We start from the raw sequence: 23,245 nt of genomic DNA, 5'->3' as shown, positions 1-23,245 counted from the left end.
AGGTCCCACATCTGAGCAGTGCCGTGCAGTACTTGTTGTTCTCTGTCTGGCTTGGTTCACATGGCACGAGGCCTCCAGCTTCATCTGTGTTGTGGAAAATGGCGGGATTTCCTTCTTTTTAAAGGCTGAACAGCATTTCCGTGTGTGTGTGTGTGTGTGTGTGTGTGTGTGTGTGTGTTTGTTTTACATCCTCTTCATCATCTGTTGATGGGCCCTTCGGGTGTTTCCATGTCATGGCTGCAGTGCACATCGGGGTGCAGATCTATTTGGGATAGTGATTTTGTTTCATTTGGATGTATGCCCAGAGGTGGGATTGCTGGATCATCTGGTATGAACTAGGCATGATTGAAAAAGGATATCAGGTCTTCTTTCACTTGCTGGGAACCATTCTCAAGACTAGGAAGTTAGGGCTTCCCTGGTGGCACAGTGGTTGAGAGTCCGCCTGCCGATGCAGGGGACACGGGTTCGTGCCCCGGTCCGGGAGGATCCCACATGCTGCGGAGCGGCTGGGCCCATGAGCCACGGCCGCTGAGCCTGCGCATCCGGAGCCTGTGCTCCACAACGGGAGAGGCCACAACAGTGAGAGGCCCGCAAACCGCAAAAAAAAAAAAAAAAAAAAAAAAAAAGACTAGGAAGTTACAGTCTAGTGCAAAGTAGTGATTCTCAAACATTTATAGGTATCAGAATCACACAGGGAAGCTTGTTAAACATTCACATTTTGAGATCCCACCCAGAGGCACATGTGTGGAGATCACGCTTAGAAAAAAACAGATTAGAATAAGCACATTGGTTAAATATTTTCAAACCTGAAAGAGCGGTGCAGTATGTAATCCCATACGTGGCAGCTAGCCTGTTTTATAGAACAAAAACTGTATCTGAGATGAAGAAAGTATTTAGAGTGAGTTTGTTATTTAGCCCAGTGTTAAATGGTAACCATAGTAATGATAATGGTAGCTGTTGTTATTATTGATTGTCATTCAAGTCAGGTAAAATATCAGTTGTAGTGCAGACAATTTAAACTTATTAATTTGCTTTTTCCAATTTCTTTTCATAATAGTTAATTTATATTGTTTCAGTTATGATCTTCATTCAGTGGACTTGGGCTTTATTTTATCATTTTCGTTAAGTCTTTACCTGATAGTGACCTCTTTCTGGCCGTGTAACATAATCTCAAACACAGTCATCTACCTGGCGACAGTTCCAGAAGCACAGGGTTTAGCCTGCTTAGGGCCCGACCTAAAATCCAATTGAAATTAATTACAGCAAAAGGCACACATTCTGTGGTTTATTTCAGGCATTTGTCCAGGGTGGTATCGTTAGTTATTCAGTTGCTTAAAGACAGGAAATTGGGCTAGATGATTTCCAGGAGTCCCTGCCAAGTCATAGTTCTTGTTTGTGATTACTGCGCCTTAGTTTGAAACCCCATGTAAGAGTCGACTCTTCCTGGAGTAGGATATGACTGCCTGAGACACGTGATTCCCTGATTGTCTGAATATGAAATTTCATCAGTCCTTTTCTGTCTCTCTTATATGCTCTCAGAGTTGCTTACAGTATATTTTTAATATCTAGGAGGAAGTGGTGAAGTTAACGGAGAAATGTCTGAATAATGCCATTGACAGCCCAGCACTGAATGCCAGGAGAGTTCCCCCTGACTTGAAGAGTAACATTTTGAAGGCTCAAGCAGAAGCAGTGCAGAAGGTAAGCTGCCTTTACTAGGGTCCTGGTGAAGTGGAAGGAGACCCTGTAGAACAAAGAAAGTACGCGAACGGGAGACATGAGTGACTTGGCCGGTGATTAGAGAGAGGGTAGTACCAGGAAGCACACTCAAGATGGCAGTGCCAGAGCTTCCCTGGCGGTCCAGTGGTTAGGACTCTGCACTTCCACCGCAGAGGGTGCGGGTTCCATCCCTGGTCAGGGAGCTGAGATCCCGCATGCCGCGCGGTGCAGCCAAAAAAAAAAAAAAAAAAAAGATGGCAAATGCCTTCCCAACTCCAAATTCTACTCAGGCAAGATTAAGAGGGGGGAGTCACAGGATAAACAGAGTCAAGATGCTGCTCTACAGTGTAAGAAGTTAAAAAAAAAAAGTTAAATTCCTGTAGACGTGAGTCCCTAACCTTTGTCACTTTTATAGCTGGAAACTCTATAGTGATTTTTAGGTTCCTGTCAATATTAAGTCTATGACTTTAAGTCTTTCTTTATCAATTCATTGTTCCCCACCACCCATCTACCCCCAATTCAGCAAAATTGTGATGTTATTAGCAACAGAGTGATGGTTATAAGGCGAAGAGTTGGCTGTGTCGTCTCCTGAAGGGTGCAGTGGGTAGGGACCAGCCCCCATGAAGTTGATGGCATCCATGCTCTCAAAATCAGCTTTTCCTTGGCCCTCCCCAGCTTTCAGATTATCCTCTGCACTGAAACAGGACAGAAGCCTGTCTCACCAAGTCCTGTTGTCAACTAGGATTTCAAAATAATCCTGTTGTTGAGAAGGGGCTCTTTACCCATTGTGTTCCCAGGCACAAGCCTTGAAGAGAACTGAGAGGACTTGAGGAATATCGTTCATGCATTTTATGTACCTTCTCACCCCAGTATAAACATAAAACATAATTCTTATATATAAAAACAAATATAAAATACGGCAGTACAGGCTCTGGAATCAGACAACTGGAGTTTGAATCCTGTTTCTAATCTACTAGTAGCTAGTCACCGATTAGCTTTGTGACTTGGCAAGTTAGTTAATTTCCCTGAGCCTCAGTTTAATTATGTTTAAAAAGGGGTAATGGTAATACCTTCCCTAAGGTGGGTTATAAGGATGAAGTAAAATGATAAAGGTAAAGGCCACAGAATGGCTTCTGGCACAGAATTAGTGTTTAGTAAGTGTTGATCCCGATGTTGACACTGCTTATTGTAGCAGCAGTGGTGGTGACAGTTTTTCGTCACCTTACGTTTCAGTTGTACTTTGGATCTGTTTTGACTTGAATAGCCCTAAATGAAAGATTTTGTTTTATAGTTAAAATCATCCCACAAAGAAAAATTCAGGACCAGATGCCTTCATTGTTAAGGTCTACTGAACATCTAAGGAAGAAGTAATGACAGTTCTACATAAGCTCTTTTAGGAATTAGAAGAGCAGGGAGCACTTCCCAACTTGTTTTATGAGACTAGTCTCAGCCTAACACCAAAGCCAGAGAAGGAGAGTACAAGAAAAGCAGCTACAGACCAGGACTGTTCTTGAACATGGACTCAAAAGTCCTTAACAAAGTAGAAGCAAATCATACTGAACAGCTTATAAACAGGATAGTACACCATGGCCATGTAGGGTTTATCTCAGGAAAAAAGTTGGTTTATCGTTCAAAAACCAGTATGGTACAACATATTGAAAAATAAGGAAAGTTGTCTCAATTTATTTGGAAAAGGCATTTCACATGATTTAACACTTGTTCATGATAAAAGCTCACAGCAAACTAGGAATAGAATGGAACTTCAGCCTGATAAAGGGTATCTATGAAAAAAGTCTACAGCTAACATTGTAATTCATAGCTAAAGTTAACAGCTGACTTGCCCGTGTGGACAGTGATGGCCTGCAATGCAGCCAGTGTGTATCCATACAGTGGAAAGCTACTCAGCATGCAAAAAAGGAATGCGTTAGTGACACATGCAACACCATGGGTGAACCTCAAAAACATCCTGTTACTCTAAAGAGGGAGCCACAAAAGGATGTTATGATTCCATTTATATGAAACTATGGAAAGCACGGATCACTGCTGGCCACGTGTATGGGTTTTTAGTGGGATTGCATCGGAAGCCTCAAGGGAACGTTTGGGGTAGTCGAAGTGTTACATGTGTTGATTGTAGTGTTGATTATGTACCAAACCATGCATTTAAAATGTGTGCATTTTACTGTATGTAAATGGTACCTCAATAACTGACCTCTTTAGAATTCTTCTCTGAAATATTTCTTGTACTCAGGGAAAAACAAAAAGCCAGATACACAGCTTAACATCTGTTTCTTCTTTTTATCATGTAAATTTGAAAAATTCTGGCATTGAATCTTTTTGGATTCTGTGTACATGGACTAACATACCACTGTGTCTTAAATAATTTAGAGCTGTCTAGTAAAGCATATGGATTCATAGACCAACATATTGAAGTGGAAACTTGGAGTATGAATTGGGGCGTGGGATAGGATTGTGCTGGGTACAGTACTGATATTTCCGTAGATAAGGTATGGTTACCTCTTTCTGGAACTGAAGCAAACAGATTATTTCTATTTTTACTGGAAAGGAATGTAAATTTATTACTTTATTACCCACGAGAGAGATTTAATTTTTTTAATTAATTTTTATTGGAGTATAGTTGATTTACAACGTTGTGTTAGTTTCTGCTGTACAGCAAAGTGAATCAGTTAATATATCCACTCTCTTCTAGATTCTGTTCCCATATAGGTTACTACAGTGTATTGAGGAGATTTAATTTTTATGATTTCTCTTTCTTAGGTTACAAGAGAAGATAGCTTATTAAGTCATAAAAATGCCAGTGTTCAGGATGCTGCCACCAGCAGGTACTGAATTAAATTGATGTTCTTTTCCTCTTAACATTCTTTGGGGGGTGTTTTTTTTTCCTCTTTCCCACTCTGTGATCACATGGTTTCAGGATATCTCTTTGAAAGGTAGTCTGAAATCACTCTTCTATCCACTACATAGTTTCTTAGGACCTAATTTTAGATCATTTGAAGATACTCCTAATTAATCTTTTCACTCTGATTCTTCTTCAGCTGATTCAAACTGTAGAGCAAAAACAGCCTTTGAAGATATTTTTAATCTCGTAAGATACCTGGTGAAGAATGTGTACTGTTTCTCTTAGGTGTGGTAGTTGCCTTAGTGCCATGCTGTTGGCAGGGTGGGATTGCTCTTATAAACTGTCTCACTATGGGCTCTCACATGACGCAAGCAGATTTCTTCGCTGTTCCCTCTGAGTTCCTTCTGCCTGTCTTTTCTTGTTGAGTGTTATGCCATGTCTCTGTCTTACTAGACTTCCATCCCCTGCTCTGTTGCAGTTTGTTTCATTCGTCCCTGCGTATCCAGTGTTCGGCGCTTAGTTGGTGCTAAACATTGTTGAGTGGATGTGTTTCTTTTCCCGTTATTCAGAACTTATGCAGTGAAGTGTCTTCTGATTAGTGACATTCAGTTCCAGGTGCTGTAATCAGCATAGCACTTGAGCACATGCTTCGTGTAAAGGACTTTACAGTTAGTACTCAGCAAACCTACTACTTGGTGATCGGGGTACAACTAGAATTACAACTTAACCTTTTCTAAGAAATCAATTTGCCCACAACATTTTTAATGCTATTGTTGTTTTTATTGGAGCCTTTTAGAGTAACCTCATCACAAACTTTTTTGCCAAGAGGAGGATGATGGGGATGTGACTACCCAGTTGTTTATCAGAAATGTCATTGAACTCTGGAAGGTAGAAAGGTCCTGGAATGGACTTCAACTTCTGGATTTGTTTTTCCAAATGGCTGTTGGTATTTTGAATAATCTATTTACCTCCCAGGATTTGAAATGGATCCTTTAAAATATGCTTATGTTCTTATACAAACCTGGGTCTGTTTCTGGATCTTTTCCTTTTCTGGTACTGTTTTTTTCCTCATGCCATACCACACTTTTAAAAAGTTTCTGTACCCCCTTTTTAAAAGGAAATATTTCAGGCATACAGAAAGGTATGGAGACTATATAATACATGCCTGTGTACCAAATGTCAAGCTTTGTCGTATCCTCATATTTTGCTATAGTAGATTTAGATCATTTTGCTTTTATCTTTTTTTTTGAGCTGTAATTCCTATACATGAACCCCTTAAAAGTAGGCAATTTAATGCTTTTTAATGAATTGACAAAGTTGTGCAATCCTAACCACTCTCTAATTCCATAATATTGTCCTCACCCTAACGGAAGTACCCTCCGTATATGCCGGCTCTCCGCATTGCTCCTCCAGCACCTGGGAACCACCCACCTGCTTTCTGCCTGCACGGGATTTGCCTGCTTTGGACAGTTCATATAACTGGACTTATACAAATATGTGTCTGGCTTTTTTCATTTGACATAATGTTTTCAAGGTTCATCCATATTGTAGGCTGTATTGGTACTTCATGGCTGCATAATATTCCATCGTATATCCATGTGTCAATTGATGGACATTTGTGTTGTTTCTGCTTTTTGGCTACTGTGAATTTAGCTGTTGTTGAACATTCCCACATGAGGATTTGTACATTTACAGTGTACAATTCAGTCGCTTTTGTTTTGATATATCTGAATCTTAAAAAAGTTATCCATGGTTTCTTCATTTCAGTTGCCACAATATATTCATTTTTTAATTTGTGGACAAATGTTTGTTCCAAATTAACATTGCACATGTTCTTCATTATACACACATGTTGTAAGAATTTTTCATCTGCTTTCTGTGTTTTGCAGCAGTGTAAACTACGTTAAGACTAATCTTTTTTTCTCCTTTTTTTTTTTTTTCGGTTTGGCCTCAGGATTCTTTTTTTAAAATTGAAGTATAATTGATTTACAATATTATGTTTGTTTCAGGTGTATAATATAATGATTCAATAGTTTTATAGATTATACTCCATTCTTAAATTTATTATAAGTTGGGTATATTTATATCCTTGTAGCCTATTTACTTTATACATAGTATTTAGTTTATACTTATTGATTTCCTATCCCTATCTACCCTCTCCCCACTTCCCTCATCCCACTGGTAACCCCTAGTTCTCTTTATCTGTGAATCTGTTTCTGTTTTGTTATATTCATTTGTTTATTTTTAAGATTCCACATATAAATGATAACATACAGTATTTGTCTTTCTCCGTCTGACTTATTTCAGTAAACATAATACCCTCTAGGTCCATCCATGTTGTTGCAAATGGCAGAATTTCTTTTATATGGCTGAGTAATATTCCACTGCATGTATACACCACATCTTCTTTATCCATTCATCTTGATGGACACTTAGGTTGCTTTTGTATCTTGGCTATTGTAAATAATGCTGCTGTAAACATTGGGGAGCGTGTATCTTTTTGAATTAGTATTTTTGTTTTCTCCGGATATATATCAGGAATACAATAGAATTGCTGGACTGTATAGTAATTCTATTTTTAGTTTTTTGAGGAACCTCCATACTGTTTTCCGTAGTGGCTGCACCAGTTTATATTCCCACCAACAGAGCACAAGGGTTCCCTTTCCTCCACATCCTCACCAACATTTGTTATTTTTGCTCTTTTTGACCATAGCCATTCTGACAGGTGTGAGGTGATATCTCATTGTTTTGATTTGCATCTCCCTGATGATGAGCGATGTTGAGCATCTTTTCATGTGCCTATTGGCCACCTGTATGTATTCTTTGGAAAAATGCCTATCCAGGTCTTCTGCCCACTTTTAATTGGTTTGTTTATTTATTTTTTTAATATTGAGTTGTATGAGCTATTTATGTATTTTAGATATTAACCTCTTACTGGTCATATCACTTGCAAACATTGTCTCCCATTTTGTAGGCCATCTTTTCATTTTTTCAGTGGTTTCCTTTGCTCTGCAAAAGCCTTTAAGTTTAATTAGGCCCCATTTGTTTAGTTTTGCTTTTGTTTCCTTTGCCTTAGGAGACAGATCCAAAAACAATATTGCTCTGATTTATATCAAATAGTGTACTACCTTTGTTTTCTACTGGTTGTATGGTTTCTGGTCTTCCATTTAGGTCTTTTATCCATTTTGAGTTTATTTTTGTATATGGTGTGAGAAAGTGTTCTAATTTCATTCTTTTACATGTAGGTGCCCAGTTTTCCCAGAACCATTTACTAAAGAGGCTGTCTTTTCCCCAGTGTATGTTCTTGCCTCCTTTGTTGTGGATTAATTGACCCTAAGTGCATGGGTTTATCTCTGGTCTCTCTATTCTGTCCCATTGATCTATGTGTCTGTTTTTGTGCCAGTACCAGACTGTTTGATTACTGTAGCTTTGTAGTATAGTTTGAAGTCAGGGAGTGTGATACCTCCAGCTTTATTCTTTTTTCTCAAAATTGCTTTGGCAATTCGGGGTCCTTTGTGTTTCCATATAAATTTTACGTATTTGTTCCAGTTCTGTGAAAAATGTCTGATAGGGAGTTTGATAGGGATTACATTAAATCTGTAGATTGTTTTGAGTAGTATGGACATTTTAACAATATTAATTCTTCTAATACATGAACATGGGATGTCTTTCCATTTCTTTGTATCATCTTGAGATTTCTTTGTCATTGTTTTCAGAGTTTAGTTTTCAGAGTATAGGTCTTTTGCCTCCTTGGTTAAGTTTATTCCTAGGTATTTTATTCTTTTTGATGCAGTTTTAGACAGGGTTGTTTTTTTGATTTCTCTTTCTGATAGTTTGTTATTAGTGTGTAGAAAAGCAGGACTAATCTCTTGTTGAGGGGTTGGGAGACTTTATTGTGAAATGTATTTCACTCCTTTAGTCTCAGCTGTTTCTTTTCTCTGGAACACAAAGTTATCTTTTCTCTCTGGTAACTTTTAGGTTTTTCACTGCGTATTCTTGAGATTCTGCATTTTCATTACTGTGCATCTAAGTATAGTTTTATTTTTCATTCTTGTTAGTATTCAAGGTGGTGTTTCCATCTGAAGACCTATGTCTTTTTTTTAGTTCTGGAAAGCCATAAGCCCGTATCTTTGTGAATATCCAGCATCCATTCGACATTAGCCGAAGCACCCTGATCCCTTCTCTGTCTCTCATAACTGTTCCTTCTTACTTTTCATCTCTCTGCCTCTGTGTGCCTCAGTGCTGTGGCTGCAGTGGTCCTAGCTTCCGTCTAGCTCCCAAGGCTGACTTTTCCATCTAGGATTTGCCTCTTGTTTTTTCTCAGTCTCCCTGTGGGATTGGACGGGCACTGCTCCTGTCACTTGCATGCTTTCCAGTGATGCTGGAGAGGACTGGGGTCCCTGCCGGGTGTGTCGTCCTGGTGGGTGATGGTCTCTTGGCTTCCCCGTTTCCTCCCTGGCGTTGAAGCTGTTTGTAAGCTGCTTCTGTTCTTGTGATCCTCACCTGGGGTTGACGTCCTTGTCCCTCCTGCTGGCATCCTCTCCCGGGCCAATCCTGCCGCCATGTCTGGAGCCCTGGAGGTGGGCTGCTGCCCTGGGCAGTGGAGTGCTCCCGCCCGCCTCCTGAAGGGGCTTCCTGCCTTGTTCTCCACGTCTCAGGTGTTCCATGTCACTGAGCTGTCCCGTTCTTCATCTGTCTTCTTCGTGTATCTGTCTGTCTTGTTTTGTGTATCTGCCTTGTCTTTTACATGATTTCTCTAGATTGGATGCTCTTTGGAGCAGACTGTAGCATCTAATCTGCCCGTAACCCTGAAATCACCTCTTGTACTGTGCGTTTCACGGTTTTCAGCATTTCCTCAAAGCTCCTGAGCTACCACTGACATCCTTTATTGGTTCTGAAGTTTTATGAGTTTATTCTTTTGTTAAAAAGAAATCTTTTCTGTCATTTCATTGAGCTTTAGGAGGGAAGGAAAGCAGTAGTGAACGGGTCTGACCTGGTTGTGAACCTGTTATGCGATGGGTGGAGAGGGGTTCACAGCGGCGTGTGGGGCAGCGCGGACCACTGTCTAGTCCCCCCCGCCCCCGCTGTCTCTTCCTCCCCTGCGGGGCGGTTATCCTACTTCCCCAGCCTCCTCCTTCACCACGCTGCCTGTTGCTCCTGCGTCGGTCGTCCGTGACGCAAACTTGCCTTTGTTTTCCTAGTGCTGAGTTAAATGAGCACGCCGTGCCCGTCCCTGGAGGGTCTCTCATTCCGATGCGAACCACGCCTGCAGAAAATGGGCCTGCGCTAAAGGTAACGATTCCTTCTGCTTTCAAGGGTGCTCCACAGAGACTCCCCTGCCTCGAACCCTGCTTGTACGGGACACCTGGTGATCTCTGACGGCCACCAGAGCGTCAGCCGTGAGCAGAGCGTTGAGCCTCACTTCTCTAGGGAGAATCCTATTGTCACATCCCTTCCAAGAGCAGCTCAGGGTTTCTTCTCCATTTTTGAGGTACTTGTTGGTAGTTTTGTTTTTAGGGGGTCTTGGTGTTTTTGGGTTTTGGATTCGGGCTATGCTTCCCTAGTGTCTCAGACTGCACATGACACATAACAGGCACTAAATAAATATTGATGGATTGAAATTGACTTTCTGACACTGATTGTGTTGTAACATAACCAGCTTGTCTCAAATCCTGCCTCTCCTCTGTCCCTGTGCCGCACAGCCTTAGCAGGTCACAGGTCACAGAGACCCAGCTCATGCCCAGTGAACGCTTTAATTTGCAAGTTAAACAAAAAATTATTTTTGTAGATGAACATTTTCCATTTTGTTCCCAAATATTTCATGAAAACAACACATTAGAAATCACCTGATTCCCACTACCCAAAGACAGTGTATAGTTAATATTCAGGTGTATGGTTTTTCAGACTTAGCGGTTTAAAAAAAAAAACTCAACCTAAAATACCTTTAATCAGGAGATTCCTTTCTCTAATTAAAATTCTAAAAAGATACACTGAGATCTCTGATCACTGAAAGTCGTTAGGTGGAGCCTGAGATGTTTCTGGAGCAGAGAAGGACACTTAGCCCAGAGATTTACTGCACGTTGTACCAGACGGCGTGACAGGCTTTGAAAATTCAGAATGAGTGAAACGTGGCCTCTTCTTGCAAACTGCTTCCAGCACAGTTGGAGAGAGAATTTTGATACGTTGTGGTACAGATATGCACCGGCCGCCTGGGGGGCCTACTCAGGTCACAGGGTACCACGGGGTGGAGAGGGAGGGGGGTGGGAGGAGACAGGCAGGTTTTCATATGTGCGATTAAAATTCAGTTGACATCGAACAGGAAACACACCGTGGCCTGAAGACAGACAGGCAGAAATGTATAAATGAAGGGCCTTTTTTTTTATGGACTACACCCTGGATACTTACTTCTCTTATTTCCAGACTGGAATTTTATCTGTTATCCTTTTAAAATTCTTCCTGTGCCCAGAAACACACACACACACTGCAGCACAGAACTCTGTTTCTATAATGTGCTTCAAATACTAACTAGACAAAAGTATTAACATTTATTGGGGGGGTGTTATATGATACTCTTTGTGAACAGTGAAGCATCCATGTGGATAAAGAAGCATTGCAAGTTCAGGCGTGTCCTTAGTCATCGTCTCCTGGGCTCAACCTTTAGCCTCTGCCTTCTGGTTTAAGAACTGAGAGCCGGGACGGTCCTAACCCTACGCACGTTTTGTCTCACCAGAAGGAATAGTTATATGAAAATTCACACGACACTTTAGCTTTTTAAAGTTCTGACTGTAGGCTAGGTTCCCCTCCAAACAAAAGTGGAATCACTAATAATCATGATTCCTGAGGGTCCCCTTCGTTTAAAGGTTAATACCATCTAGGCCTGGGTCCAAATTATACATTGAGAGGATATGGAAAAAATCTAGTCTGGTGACTAACGGGTCACTTAACATCCGTGTATCTTGTCTTCTGTAGGATGCTACAGATGAATTGGATGCCTTGCTTTTATCTCTAACTGAGAATCTCATTGACCACACAACCACACCTCAGGTAAATAGGCTTTAAAACAGCAGGATGGAAAGGTATTTCTGCTTGAAAATGTTCCCAGTAGATTCCAGTTCTTGCCTTTTCTGCAGTTTAGTAGAACTTTCCATTTAGGAAGAGTTTATATGTCGGTAACCACCTAGCATTGCCTTTCTGTAGTGAAGTTCTGCCCACTTGAATCTGTGTGTCGCTGGGCAGCAACCACATGTTGCTGAGCCTCTGTAGTTCAGCACCCTGTTAAGTGGTGTGAGAGGGACCTGTGGGGGTAAACCAGCTTCTGAAGAGTTCAGACAGTAAGACCTCCAATTGTTAAAAGCATTTACAGGAAGGTGGGAGCATAAGAGTGGTTGGCGTTACACACATTGATCATTATTTGAGTTTGGGAGATACCGTGTTAAGTACTGTGACCATAATACAAAGAGGAAGCAGTCCCTCCCCTCCAGGGACATACTGGGGTGAAAGGTACACAGTTCATTTAGTGCCTTGTGAGTGGCGTGGCAGGGGTTGCCGTAGGGGTCACTCGAAGGCTTGCAAGTGAGGGCGGTCCTTCCCCTGATGTTTGCGTAGGTCACCAGCCCTCACACTCAGGTGTGTGTCTGCATCACTGGAGAGAGTAGGAAAGCACAGATTGCTGGCCTCCACTCTCGGGCTTTCAGATGTGGTGCATGTGGGCTGGGGCCCAAGAAGCTGCATTTCTGACACGGTCCCAGTGATGTGGGTGTGGGCCGGGAACCACCAGCTTAGGGCCATAATCACAGAGACTTTACCAGGTGAGCAAGCAGAAAATAAAAGGGATGTTGCCAGTATCAGGCTGCAATAATCCTTTAACCAGATGAAAGAGGTAACTTCTAAGGCCAATGCAAGATGGCCCAAAGCCCGGAGGAGTCCTTCGGGCCCAACTCAGGACACTTACTGCTTGTTTATGCTGTCTCACAGGTGGGGGTAATACAGTGATGAAAATCACTTTGATTAAAGACATTTTTTTATCACTAATATATTTTTCCTTCCCTACAAATTTAGAATGTTTTAAATAAAAATGTAGACTATGATGCATTTTAGATTCTACATACGAGCTATCTATTCTATTACACTTACTGATTTTTCTGTTAGAACTGTAATACTCTTCTAATAATTTTTTTTTTTTTTTTGGCTGCATTGGGTCTTCGTTGCTGCGTGCAGGCTTTCTCTAGTTGCGGCGAGCAGGGGCTACTCTCGGTTGCGGTGCGCGGGCTTCTCATTGCGGAGGCTTCTCTTGTGGAGCACGGGCTCTAGGCGCGTGGGCTTCAGTAGTTGTGGTATGCAGGCTCAGTAGTTGTGGCACATGGGCCCTAGAGCACAGGCTCAGTAGTTGTGGCTCGCGGACTCTAGAGTGCAGTCTCATTAGTTGCGGCATGTGGGCTCAGTAATTGTGGCTCGCGAGCTCTAGAGCGCAGGCTCAGTAGTTGTGGCATGCGGGCTCAGTAGTTGTGGCTCACGGCCTCTAGAGCGCAGGCTCAATAGTTGTGGTTCATGGGCTTCGTTACTCTGCAGCATGTGGGATCTTCCCGGAACAGGGCTCGAACCCGTGTCCCCTGCATTGGCAGGCATATTCTTAACCACTGCACCACCAGGGAAGACCTCTAATAACTTTTTAAGTGATTTTGATAATGTGGTGAGGCCAGTCCAGCATCACTATGCAGGTATTTTGCTGTTTTTGCTTGTTAATTCTTTCAGATGATTTTTAGAATAACTTTGTCAAGTCTCACTCCCTCTGAAAGCCTTTGAATTTTTATTTGTAATTACGTTAAATTCATAAATTAACTTGTGGAAAGAACTGATATATTTGTGATAATTTGTCTTAGCCAAGAGTACAATATGTTTTTCTCATCCATGATTTCCTATTTCTCCGAAAAGTTTTGTAGTTACAATCTCCCCAATATAAGTTTTATGTTTTCCTATTTTTGTTATTTCTAGTTCCTTCATGGTTTTTTGCTATTGAGATTTTTGTCCCCATTATATTTAAAGAATTTAGGATTTAACCTAACAGAAAATAGAGAGTCTCTAAATGTTCTCTGTAAGTCTTCTCTATTCTTCATTAGGTTAACTCCTAAATACTTCATAGTTTTGTTGATATTGTGAATGGTATTTAATTTTTTTACTATTGAATTCATAAGTTAATTTTGTGTCTGGCAAACTTGATGAATTCTTTCAGTAGTCAATCTGCTGATTCTCTCAAATATTCTGTCAGTTCCTGGGGTGTCTTTAGTATCTCTGTCTACAGTTATTGATTAATCCATTTCTTACCTATTGCTGGATCTTCCAATTTTTTGTATATTTTGAAGATAGGCTGTGAGATGCATATATGTTGATGGTAATTATACTTTCTGAGCTCCTTTTAGCACTTTAAAGTGTCCTTCTTTGCCCTTTTTTCCTCTCTTTATTTCCCTTTTGACTGATAAAAAACTGACACCCTAGCTTTAAGTTTGAATCACCGTATGTATAATTTTCTGTCATTTTATTTTCAACCTTTTTGTATCTGTTGGTTTTAAGTGGACCTTTCAGCGTTTTGCTGGGTCTTGTTTTTAAAATCTTATTCGAGAGTCTGTATCTTCTGATTGAGTTTAAATCCATTTCTATTTACTGTAATTATGGTTATTATAGGACGTGTTTCTGCCAAACTATTTTTGTTTACTTTTACCATATTTCTTTTTTCTTTCTCTTTTATTTCCTATGGTTAGAAGTGCATTTTCTTAATATTGTTGGGAAAGTCATATTTTGTATTTTTATTCTTTTGGTGGTTACCTAGATTACGAAAACCTGGACTTATATTAATTTTTTCTTATTAGAATCTGTCACCAGTGCAAGGACTAGTCTAAGCTTCCATAAAATAGGGGGGAGTTGAGAGTTCATTAGATCACAATTCTACATGCAGAAGTAAGATACAGAAAATTAAACCTTAAAAAGAATATAGCAAAGGCCCTGTGAGTCAGGAGCAGTGTGGGTGTTTTCATTGCTCTTTCCTCCATGCAGAGTTAGAAAATGGACTGTAGCTGGACAGAGCTTTCGTCTGTGTACTTTCTTTTTGCTCTTCATTTGAGTCAGTCACAGTCCACTGTTCAGCATGCTACCAAGAAGGCTATGATTGTTTGTAATGGACTGAAATGAAGTTTCAGAAAATAAATTTTAAATTGGATGCTAGGAGTGGGGGACAGTCCTAGTGAATGACCTGAAAGCAGTAGTCGCATTAGTAGCATTCTGGGAGGAGTAAGTTTTTAGATGAAAGAGATTCTCGAGATTATGACAGTTTCTTAAGTGGTGACATATGGTGTGTGTGCTGTAGAGAAGGACCTTGGGTTCAGAAGTCCATGTCAGCTCAAGGGCACCATTAGGACCTGCTCCCTGCCCCCCACCCCAGTGCATTTCATAGTAGAAGAAAGCATTATGAGTATAATTATGAAAATAAGTCAGTCTTCCCTAAAAATAAATATACGTGTACAATTTTTTTTTCAGGTATCTTCCATATCCACGATCACACCCCGTTGGATTGTTCCAGTAAGTTAATGATATTTGCAATTTTTCTTTCCGTTACCCTTTCAGAATGAGGCCTGAAGGAATACCAGGTTCTTATTTTTCCTTGAAAACATGGGGTCATCATCAAATCTCTTCTGATTGAACCTACTGGCTTCAAACTAGAGGTTTCATTTTTCTGTTTGTAAATACTTAAGGGTGCTGACAAAAACAAAAATAAAAGTCTGATGTGAAGGATGGTAGAAAAACAGAGCAGCTGTCACGGTACACATCACCCTTCTCATCGCCGTCGTCACTGGAGAAGATGACGCGGGGCTGAGTGCTGGCTGCGGGGCAGGTGTGGGCGCCTCCGCTCAGACGGCCCACGTGTTTCCCTCAGCAGAGTGCCGCCCTTCCTAACGAGCTCGCAGGAGACGACGGGCTCTCGCCGGCCGGGCAGGAGGTGCCTGGCCACAGCGGTGTGGTCTCCCTCATCTCTCCCCCAGCGCCGTTCTTCGTGGATGCTGTGACCAGGTGAGGAATCTTTTCTCAGTTGCAGTCCTCAGGCTTCTGTTAAGAGGAAAAAATAACGAAATTAATTGTACTTAAAGCAATAATGTCAGTTCTTCTCTAGTTGAACTTAATTGAAACTGAATAAATCTTTTCTGTGGTTATTATTTAGAGTAGTGTTTTTTTCTTTTTTCTTGTCAGTAGCAATCTTCTACAAAATTATGGAGTAGACCTTACTTTCTTCTTTTATGAAGTCTTTATTAGATAAAGATATGAGCAGGTTTATCTTTAAAACTTTGTATTTGTTTTAAAATTGATTTACGTCTTTTCCTATCATGCTTTACTGTTAGGTTGTCCATGAATACAGGGGAAGAGGCTCCGATAAGGGTGGGGTAGGGGATTCCCAAGGTGAGGGCTCTGACGTAGCTTTTACCACAAGCTATTTTAGCATGTCACTTGCCACAGACAGAGCTTTTGTTCAGCATGTAGTTCTTCAACTTTTAATTGTTAGGACCAAGACTGTGCCTGTTTTGCAGAAGATCTATAATTGCCTCATTTCTCACCTCAGACGTCTTCCTGGTATGTCTACTGTTTCTCACATCCTCCTGGTGTTGAGAGTGCGGGTTGGTCGAAGTAGATGCTTTAGAGAACAAAATCCCTGATTATAACAGAAAAGTTATTAGAGATAATTGACTTGAGAGAAATTCATAGTTTCATTTTAAAATTGTTGTCTTATCTCCATAGTCTTTAATATAATTGTTCACTCAGCAAACACTTACTGTCTGCTAGGTACCAGGCATTGCTTGTGTGCGGCACTGAAGGTAGGCGTGAACAGGACAGACATGGGACCTATTTTCCTAAACATCTGTATGACTGGTAGTTCCCACTGCAAACATAGGGATTGTGTGCCGAGGGCCAGGTGATAATTCTTCGTAATTGAGTTCACAGAGTAAAATGCGAGTTCTTGAGGACTTCCAAATGAGAACTTACAGATGACATCAGAGCTTGTCTCCATTCCTTCCCAAAGCAAAGTAGTCATAAAGGAAGTAGATCAAAGATGACAGGTAGTACACCTGAAACTAATATAATATGTCAGTATCTCAGTAAGGAGAACATGGCCAGTAAATCAGTGAAACAGTTGAGTCCAGAAACAAATCACACAAGTATATTTACCTGATTTATGAAAAATGATAGTACAGTGCTGAAGGGAAAGAGCGGCCTTTCAGTAAATCAGCCGGAGAAGTTAAATATCCTTGTGGGAAAAAATTAATCTTGACCCGACCTCATACTACACACCAAAATCTACTGTAGGTGGATTGCAAATCTAAATATGAAATGTCCAGTGATAAAGCTTTTAGAAGAAAATATAAGTGAACATCCTGTGGCCTTGAAATAGGCAAAGATTTTTTAAACAGGTCACAAAAAGCTTCAATCATACAGGAAAAATTGATAACTTGGATTTTGTCCAAAACTCCTATTCAGGGACTTCCCTGGTGGCGCAGTGGTTAAGAATCCGCCTGCCAGTGAAGGAGGCACGGGTTCGAGCCCTGTTCTGGAAAGATCCCACATGCCACAGGGCAACTAAGCTCGTGCGCCACAACTGCTGAGCCTGTGCTCTAGAGCCCACGAGCCACAACTACTGGGCCCACATGCCACAACTACTGAAGCCCACACTCCTAGAGCCTGTGCTCTGCAACAAGAGAAGCCACTGCAATGAGAAGCCCGCGCACCGCAAGGAAGAGCGGCCCCCGCTCGCTGCAGCTAGAGAAGGCCTGCATGCAGCAAAGAAGACCCAACGCAGCCAAAAATAAACAAATAAAACAACTCCTATTCATCAAAAGATATTATTTCAAGCACTCAAAAAGGAAGCCACACAGTGGAGAAGACAACTGCACTTCCCCCTCCCTCTGACTCTGTCTGTGTCTCTCTCATAAAGAACTCATATCCAGAGCTCTTGTGAATCAATAAGAAAAAGAGAGCTCAATAGAAAAACTGGCAAAAGACTTGAATAGGCAGTTCACAAGAGGGTATCCAGATGGCCCATCTTGACAAGTTATTGAGAAATACAAATTCAGACCACTATGTGATACTACTGCATACACCTAGAATGGCTCAAGTGAAAATTCATATAGTACCAAGTATTGGTGAAGTTATGGGGCAACTGAAACTGTAAATTGAAATAACTGTGTTGGACATAGATTTGGCTGTATCCACGAAAGCTGAAAATACGTTTACATGCATACCCAATGGAAATACAAATATGTGTCCATCAAAAGGCATGTACAGGAATGTTTACAGCAGCTGTGTTCATCGTAGTCCAAGCTGAAGACTTTTTAAAAGCCATTGGCAGTTAACTAGATAAATACTGGACTAGAGCAGTGAAAACTAATGAACTGTAACTGTGGTAGAGAGATACAGATGAGTGGTGCACACACAGTTACATGAGGTATTTATTGATCTGTAACAGATCACCACACGTTTAGCGGCTTACACCCCATTCCCTGCAGGTCAGGGGTCTGGTACAGCCTAGCTGTGCCCTCTGCTGCGGGTCTCCCCCAGGCTCCACTCAGGGAGTCGGCCGGAGCTGAGAGGGTCTGCAGTCATGGCCGTTGGCGGAATTCAGCTCCTGAGGGGCTGCCCGCTGAGGGCTGGCTCCAGGCCGTGCCGCCCTCGCTACTTGCCTGGGGCCTTTACTTCAGCAGAGCCAGCAAACCAGGAAGGCTGTGGGACGCCTGCCAGCTGGCCAGAGGTCGCCATCTGTATACTGTAATCGCGGGAGTGACAGCCTGTTGTTACCGTTGCTCATTTGCATTGGTTAGAACAGACCACAGGGCCTGCTGTGCTCAGGGGGAGGAGGGGGTCATTGGGGTCATCTTAGAGTCTCCTCCCCATGATGATGGGAAGGAGGCACAGCTCTCAGAGACCGAAGTAACGGTTACCCTGGAGGTGGCTAGTTTCAGAGTGCTAGTGACTTTCTGTTGCTCGTTCTGCGTGCTGATTGCACAGGTGTGGTCAGTGTGCACAGGGTCCTCAACTTACAACTCCTGATTTGTGCACTTCAGCCTGTGTATGTTACAATCAGTAGCGTGTTTTTAAAAGAATGGTGATGGGGTTGCATCTGTACAGATTCAGATTTACTTGGGGTGTGCGCTGTGTGAATTTTATTTTAAAGTTAAAGAACAGGAGAGGAAACAACAGCAGTTGAGATTACCGAGCAAGTTTTAGGAGCAGCTAAATGACAGGTAAATGGTGACCAGCTTGGCAGAGAGGAGAAAGCTGAGATCTAAGCCTGAAAAGGGGAGGGGATGGAAACTGGGAAAATACGAAGCCAGTCCACGCTCTAGCACCCGGGCTGGCTCAGGAGCTGAGGCACCAAGTGTTGGGAAGGTGGGTCCGAGGTGGGGCTGAGAATGTGCCCCGCAGACACTCCCCCTCCCCGCCCCGCCGATGCCGGCCTGATTCTGGAGGCTCCCCTCTGGAGGAGCTGGGGGGGGCGGGGCCCTGCATCTGGGGACCCTGTTGGGAGGAAGGCCCTGAGCTGAGGGAGGTTAACCCAGTGTCCACATGCCAAGGGGTGAGACCCCCAGCCTTCCTTCTGTTTCCAGCCTCCAGAATGCTGTGGGCCATATATAAACGTCTCAGGTGAGAAATTCAGAGGATTGCTCTCTAGAGAACCTGACTGAGCGAAGAAAAAGGCCCAGAGAGACTGACTTTTGTGGATCGCAGGAAATCTGATAACTTGACTTGGAAGCCCATAGTTAGTGGATTTTGCCCACACGTGCACAGCTTTCAGACAGCGTTGCAGTGCTTCATGCTTAAGTGTGAGCATGCCGCTTCCCTCTTAAATGTGAACAGAGCCAAGGATTATCAGGTGTTTGAGGGAACACCAGAGCAGGTCAACTTGAAAAAGAAACAAGGAGGAAATAAAGGAATGTGAACATCAAAAACTTTGCGAAGTGATAGTGTGAGAAAGAAGATACTGTATCCATGCAACAATAACAGGAAATTAAAAAAGAAAAGGAACAGAAAATAAAGTGTTCTTGGAAATTATTAACCATGTTAAAAATAAAATTCAAAGAATGCACGGAAGGGTAAGATTGGGGAAATCCCCAAAAATGTAGAACAAAAAGTTGAAAATTGGGAGAGAAAAGAAGATTGGAGATTGGTCTAGGAAGTGCATTATGTGAATCATTGGAGGTCCAGAAGAACAAACACAGTAAATAAAAGTGTCCAAGAAAGAAATTAAGACTTCCCAGGACAGAAGCACTTGCGTTTTTAGATTAAAGGAGCCCAGTGAGTATCCAGTAACAGAATGAAAATAGACAACAGCAAGGAACATCGTGAAGTTTCAGAATATGAGAGAGGATGTAAGTCTTCAGAGCGGGGGAAAAAGAGTTCATACAAAGGGCTGGTAATCTGAATGAGAGCAGACTTTACTGAAAGCTAGAAGATAATAGAGCAGTGCCTTCAGAGTTCTGGAAGAAAATCATTTTTCACCTCATGTTTTATACCCAAGCTATCAATGGTGAGATTAGAATGAAGACATTCTAGGGAGTTCCCTGGCAGTCCAGTGGTCGGGACTCGGTGCTTTCACTGTCAGGGCCCGGGTTCAATACCTGGTAAGATCCTGCCAGCCGTGCAGCACGGCCAAAAAAAAAAAAGAAATGACATTTTAAAACGTGGAGTTTCTCTAAAATACGTGCTTCTAAGGCGGCCTTCCTCAGGAAGCTACTTAAGTGGAGGATGTGTTCCATCAAAACAAGGTGATTGTCTAAGAAAGAAAACAGGGGACCCAGGAAACAGGTGCCGGAATTTACCAGGAGGAAAGTGAAGGGAAGTTCCAAGCAGGCCTAGAAAGGAGCCTGTACAGATTAGAAGAGGAGGCTGTGGAGCTCCAGGAAGGATATTGCCGAGGGAAAACGACCAGCACGGGGCCCGCCCCCTATTTTACAAAATTACCTGAGAACAGAAGCCTGGTTGTGTTTGGTTAAGGCAAAATTAGAAACGAAGGTTAAGGATAAATTAGAAACGAAGTATTGGACGCCGAGCAAGCAGTTGCAACGAAAAAACAAATTGTACAAGAAGAGAGATACAGTACACCCATAGTGAGCTGCGGAAATATTTATGTAACTATAGCAGACGCTGACTATTAGGGAGGACTGTGTGTCATTGTGGAAACACACCCCTGAGAACAGCGAGGACCGTGGCAGCTGGTGGGGCCGCCTGGAGGGCTTGTTAGAGCACAGGCGCTGGGCCGTCCTGAGGCTTTGGGCCAGTGGGCCAGGGGCGGGGCCTAAGAACTTGCATTTATGACAAGTCCCAGGACCACGCTTTGAGAACCAGGGGTCCAGAACAAGAAGGGAAGTACCAGGAAAATCCAGTCGGCAGTGTTGTCTCCGTGGAGTGGAAGTGCGGAAGGGGGCTCCAGTGGCAGCTGTTTCGTTCACACGTCTCGATAGCACATCCGCGATGTTAACCTCTGGCCTTGGGACTCTGCTATCGTTCGTTTTCCGTCTGCCTGAAGCCCGCACCTGTGCGCACGCCCTTGCCCTGCAGCGGAGCGGCGCGCTCTTACTCCTGCTTCACCTCTGACGCAGCAGAGGAGGTGGTGCGGGGCTCAGACCCACCGCGGGGGCCGCATGAGGACACCCAGGACCCCCCGCCTTGGTGCTTGGCGAACGTGTTGCCATGGTGCACAGCCCTGTCCTCCGTGTTTTGTGACAGCCCTGGCTCAGCAAGAAATGAGGTGTCTGTTCGGTGTATTTTATCCAAGGAAGCAGGGGAAATTGATGTCTTTAGGTTCCATTTCAAGATGGAATAAGCATCAGTTATCTAGAAAATGACCCTCTGCGGAATTGCCTACGTTAAGCGCGACTACACGCCCCTCTTTACTCTCCGCATGCTCCGTGAGGCGCTTGGGAGAAACGCAGGTCGCTTCTGCCTTGGATGCTCTTCTTTTCATTTTCCAAAAAGTGAGTAACGTATTCTTTCTTCCTGTCAGCTCGGCTCCAGCCTCTGCTGGAGAAGCCACCTTGAAGCAGAAGTGTTTGCTGACAACAGAGCTCTGAGGGGCGGCCGCTCCTCACCTGGGACCCGAGGCCGGGCCCTCCAGCCGTCCGTCCTGGAGTCCACTTCTGCTGGAGCTGGTTCTACACTTGTGGGTAAAAAAGCTCACCCGGGTGTGACTTCATCTCTGTGAACAAAGCAGTTACATTTCCGTCCAGCTGGAAGGGCGTCATTACACTACACGTTAGCCCAAGTGAGCGTCTCTGATCTTTTACCTTCTCTAATTTCATTTGAAGTTGTGAATTCCTGCCGCGGGGGTCCCTTTCCCCGTGGTTTCCTAGAGCTCTTTGCTCCGCCCAGTGGTTGTGACTGGGAAGGTTACTTCTCTCTCTGGTGTCAGGGTGAGTGTCCTTGATCTGAACGCCTGCTATAGAAATTGTGCCCTTCTGTGCATTGCCTGGAAATCGGGAATTAAGGTAGATTAATTATTACTAAAGAGAGGTTTTTAGAATACAGAGGGCTTTCAGATGTCTCCCATACTTTTGACTTTTTGCTGGACTGGCTATCTTAATACTCCAAGTTTACATCAAGGTAAGATAGACCTTGAGAAGAATTACAGAGGAATCAGTTGCCTGGCACAGTTTTTCAGCCCAGCCGTCCGTCGGGAAGCACACCTGCGTGGAGCACACGCGCGTCCTGTAGCTTTCGGCCTGGAAGGAGCGGGGTGGCCGCAGAGACCTCCAGGCGTCCACACGGCTCCCTGGGCTGCGTGCGGTTGAAGGCCTAGGTTGACTCAGGCAGCGAAGGAGAGCACAGTAGTTTCCAGGTCCCCATTTGGACGTAGGCTCCATTTCCTTTTAATGTAAGCTGAATAAATTCAGGTGGTGTAAACTGAAGGAAACAAAATGCCAGGATAGAAATAGGGAATTGGCTTGAGGGGATTCACGTCTGAAACTAAATGCAAGGTACTGAAGGAACGATAGGGATTTTGTGTTAGTTAGGAAGGGTTCTCTAGAGTTTCCTCATTACTTTCCATCTGTACAAAAAATTCTGGATGTTAAAGTACTATATGCTCATCATAGAAAATAGGGAAAAGAATTTCAACACCCAGAGAAGCACTATTTTAGCTTCAAAACTTTGGACTGCATAAAGGAAACCTCGGTTGCTGTGGGGAATGAGGGTGATCTGGAACCCACGTTGGTAAAGTTCTTGTGAATCCCTGTTACCAAGCGCTGATGTTAAACTGTACCTCCTGGAATCTGGTTTTGGTTTGCTGCCCTGCGACGTGCACGTAATTGAGTGTTAGCGTCTGCTGTCCACCATAAAAGAACGTCCAGTTTTCAGATCTTTAAAACTCCATGTTTTGGATGGTCCTGGGTTCCCTGTAACATAATCACGCTCAGGCAAACGCACACTCTTGTCTGACTGGCAAGCCCTGGGATCTTAATCTTGTGCCGCTCCCAGGGGGCCGGAGGGCTTGGAAACGACTTTTTCACCAAACAGTTCTGCCGAAGGAAGGCCAGCTGGCACTCCTTGTTGGCTGTCTCCCCTTAGCCGTTAGCTATCCGGAGCTCGTGGATTCCGTCGGGGGAGCGCGTGCCACTTCGTAATTGTCAAACAGATTTTCTCGCA

General features: G+C 43.1%; 1 protein-coding gene across 1 annotated transcript in view; it reads left to right on the top strand.

Annotated features, from left to right (window-relative positions):
* The window catches only part of EPB41L5 (erythrocyte membrane protein band 4.1 like 5), a 146,318-nt gene extending 124,475 nt beyond the window's left edge, over nt 1-21,843 (top strand). The window contains exons 20-26 of the mRNA XM_079710313.1: nt 1,570-1,698; nt 4,492-4,556; nt 9,775-9,865; nt 11,543-11,617; nt 15,101-15,142; nt 15,498-15,631; nt 21,609-21,843. Coding sequence (XP_079566439.1) covers nt 1,570-1,698; nt 4,492-4,556; nt 9,775-9,865; nt 11,543-11,617; nt 15,101-15,142; nt 15,498-15,631; nt 21,609-21,675 — 603 coding nt within the window. The 3' untranslated portion in view covers nt 21,676-21,843. The remainder of the gene's footprint in view (nt 1-1,569; nt 1,699-4,491; nt 4,557-9,774; nt 9,866-11,542; nt 11,618-15,100; nt 15,143-15,497; nt 15,632-21,608) is intronic.
* Nucleotides 21,844-23,245: the final 1,402 nt, after the last annotated feature.

The sequence above is a fragment of the Hyperoodon ampullatus genome, assembly GCF_949752795.1.
Source record: "Hyperoodon ampullatus genome assembly, chromosome: 8".
Classification (NCBI taxonomy): Eukaryota; Metazoa; Chordata; class Mammalia; order Artiodactyla; family Ziphiidae; genus Hyperoodon; species Hyperoodon ampullatus.
Note: the sequence above shows the minus strand (reverse complement) of the source record. Positions and strands in the feature narration are given on the sequence as shown.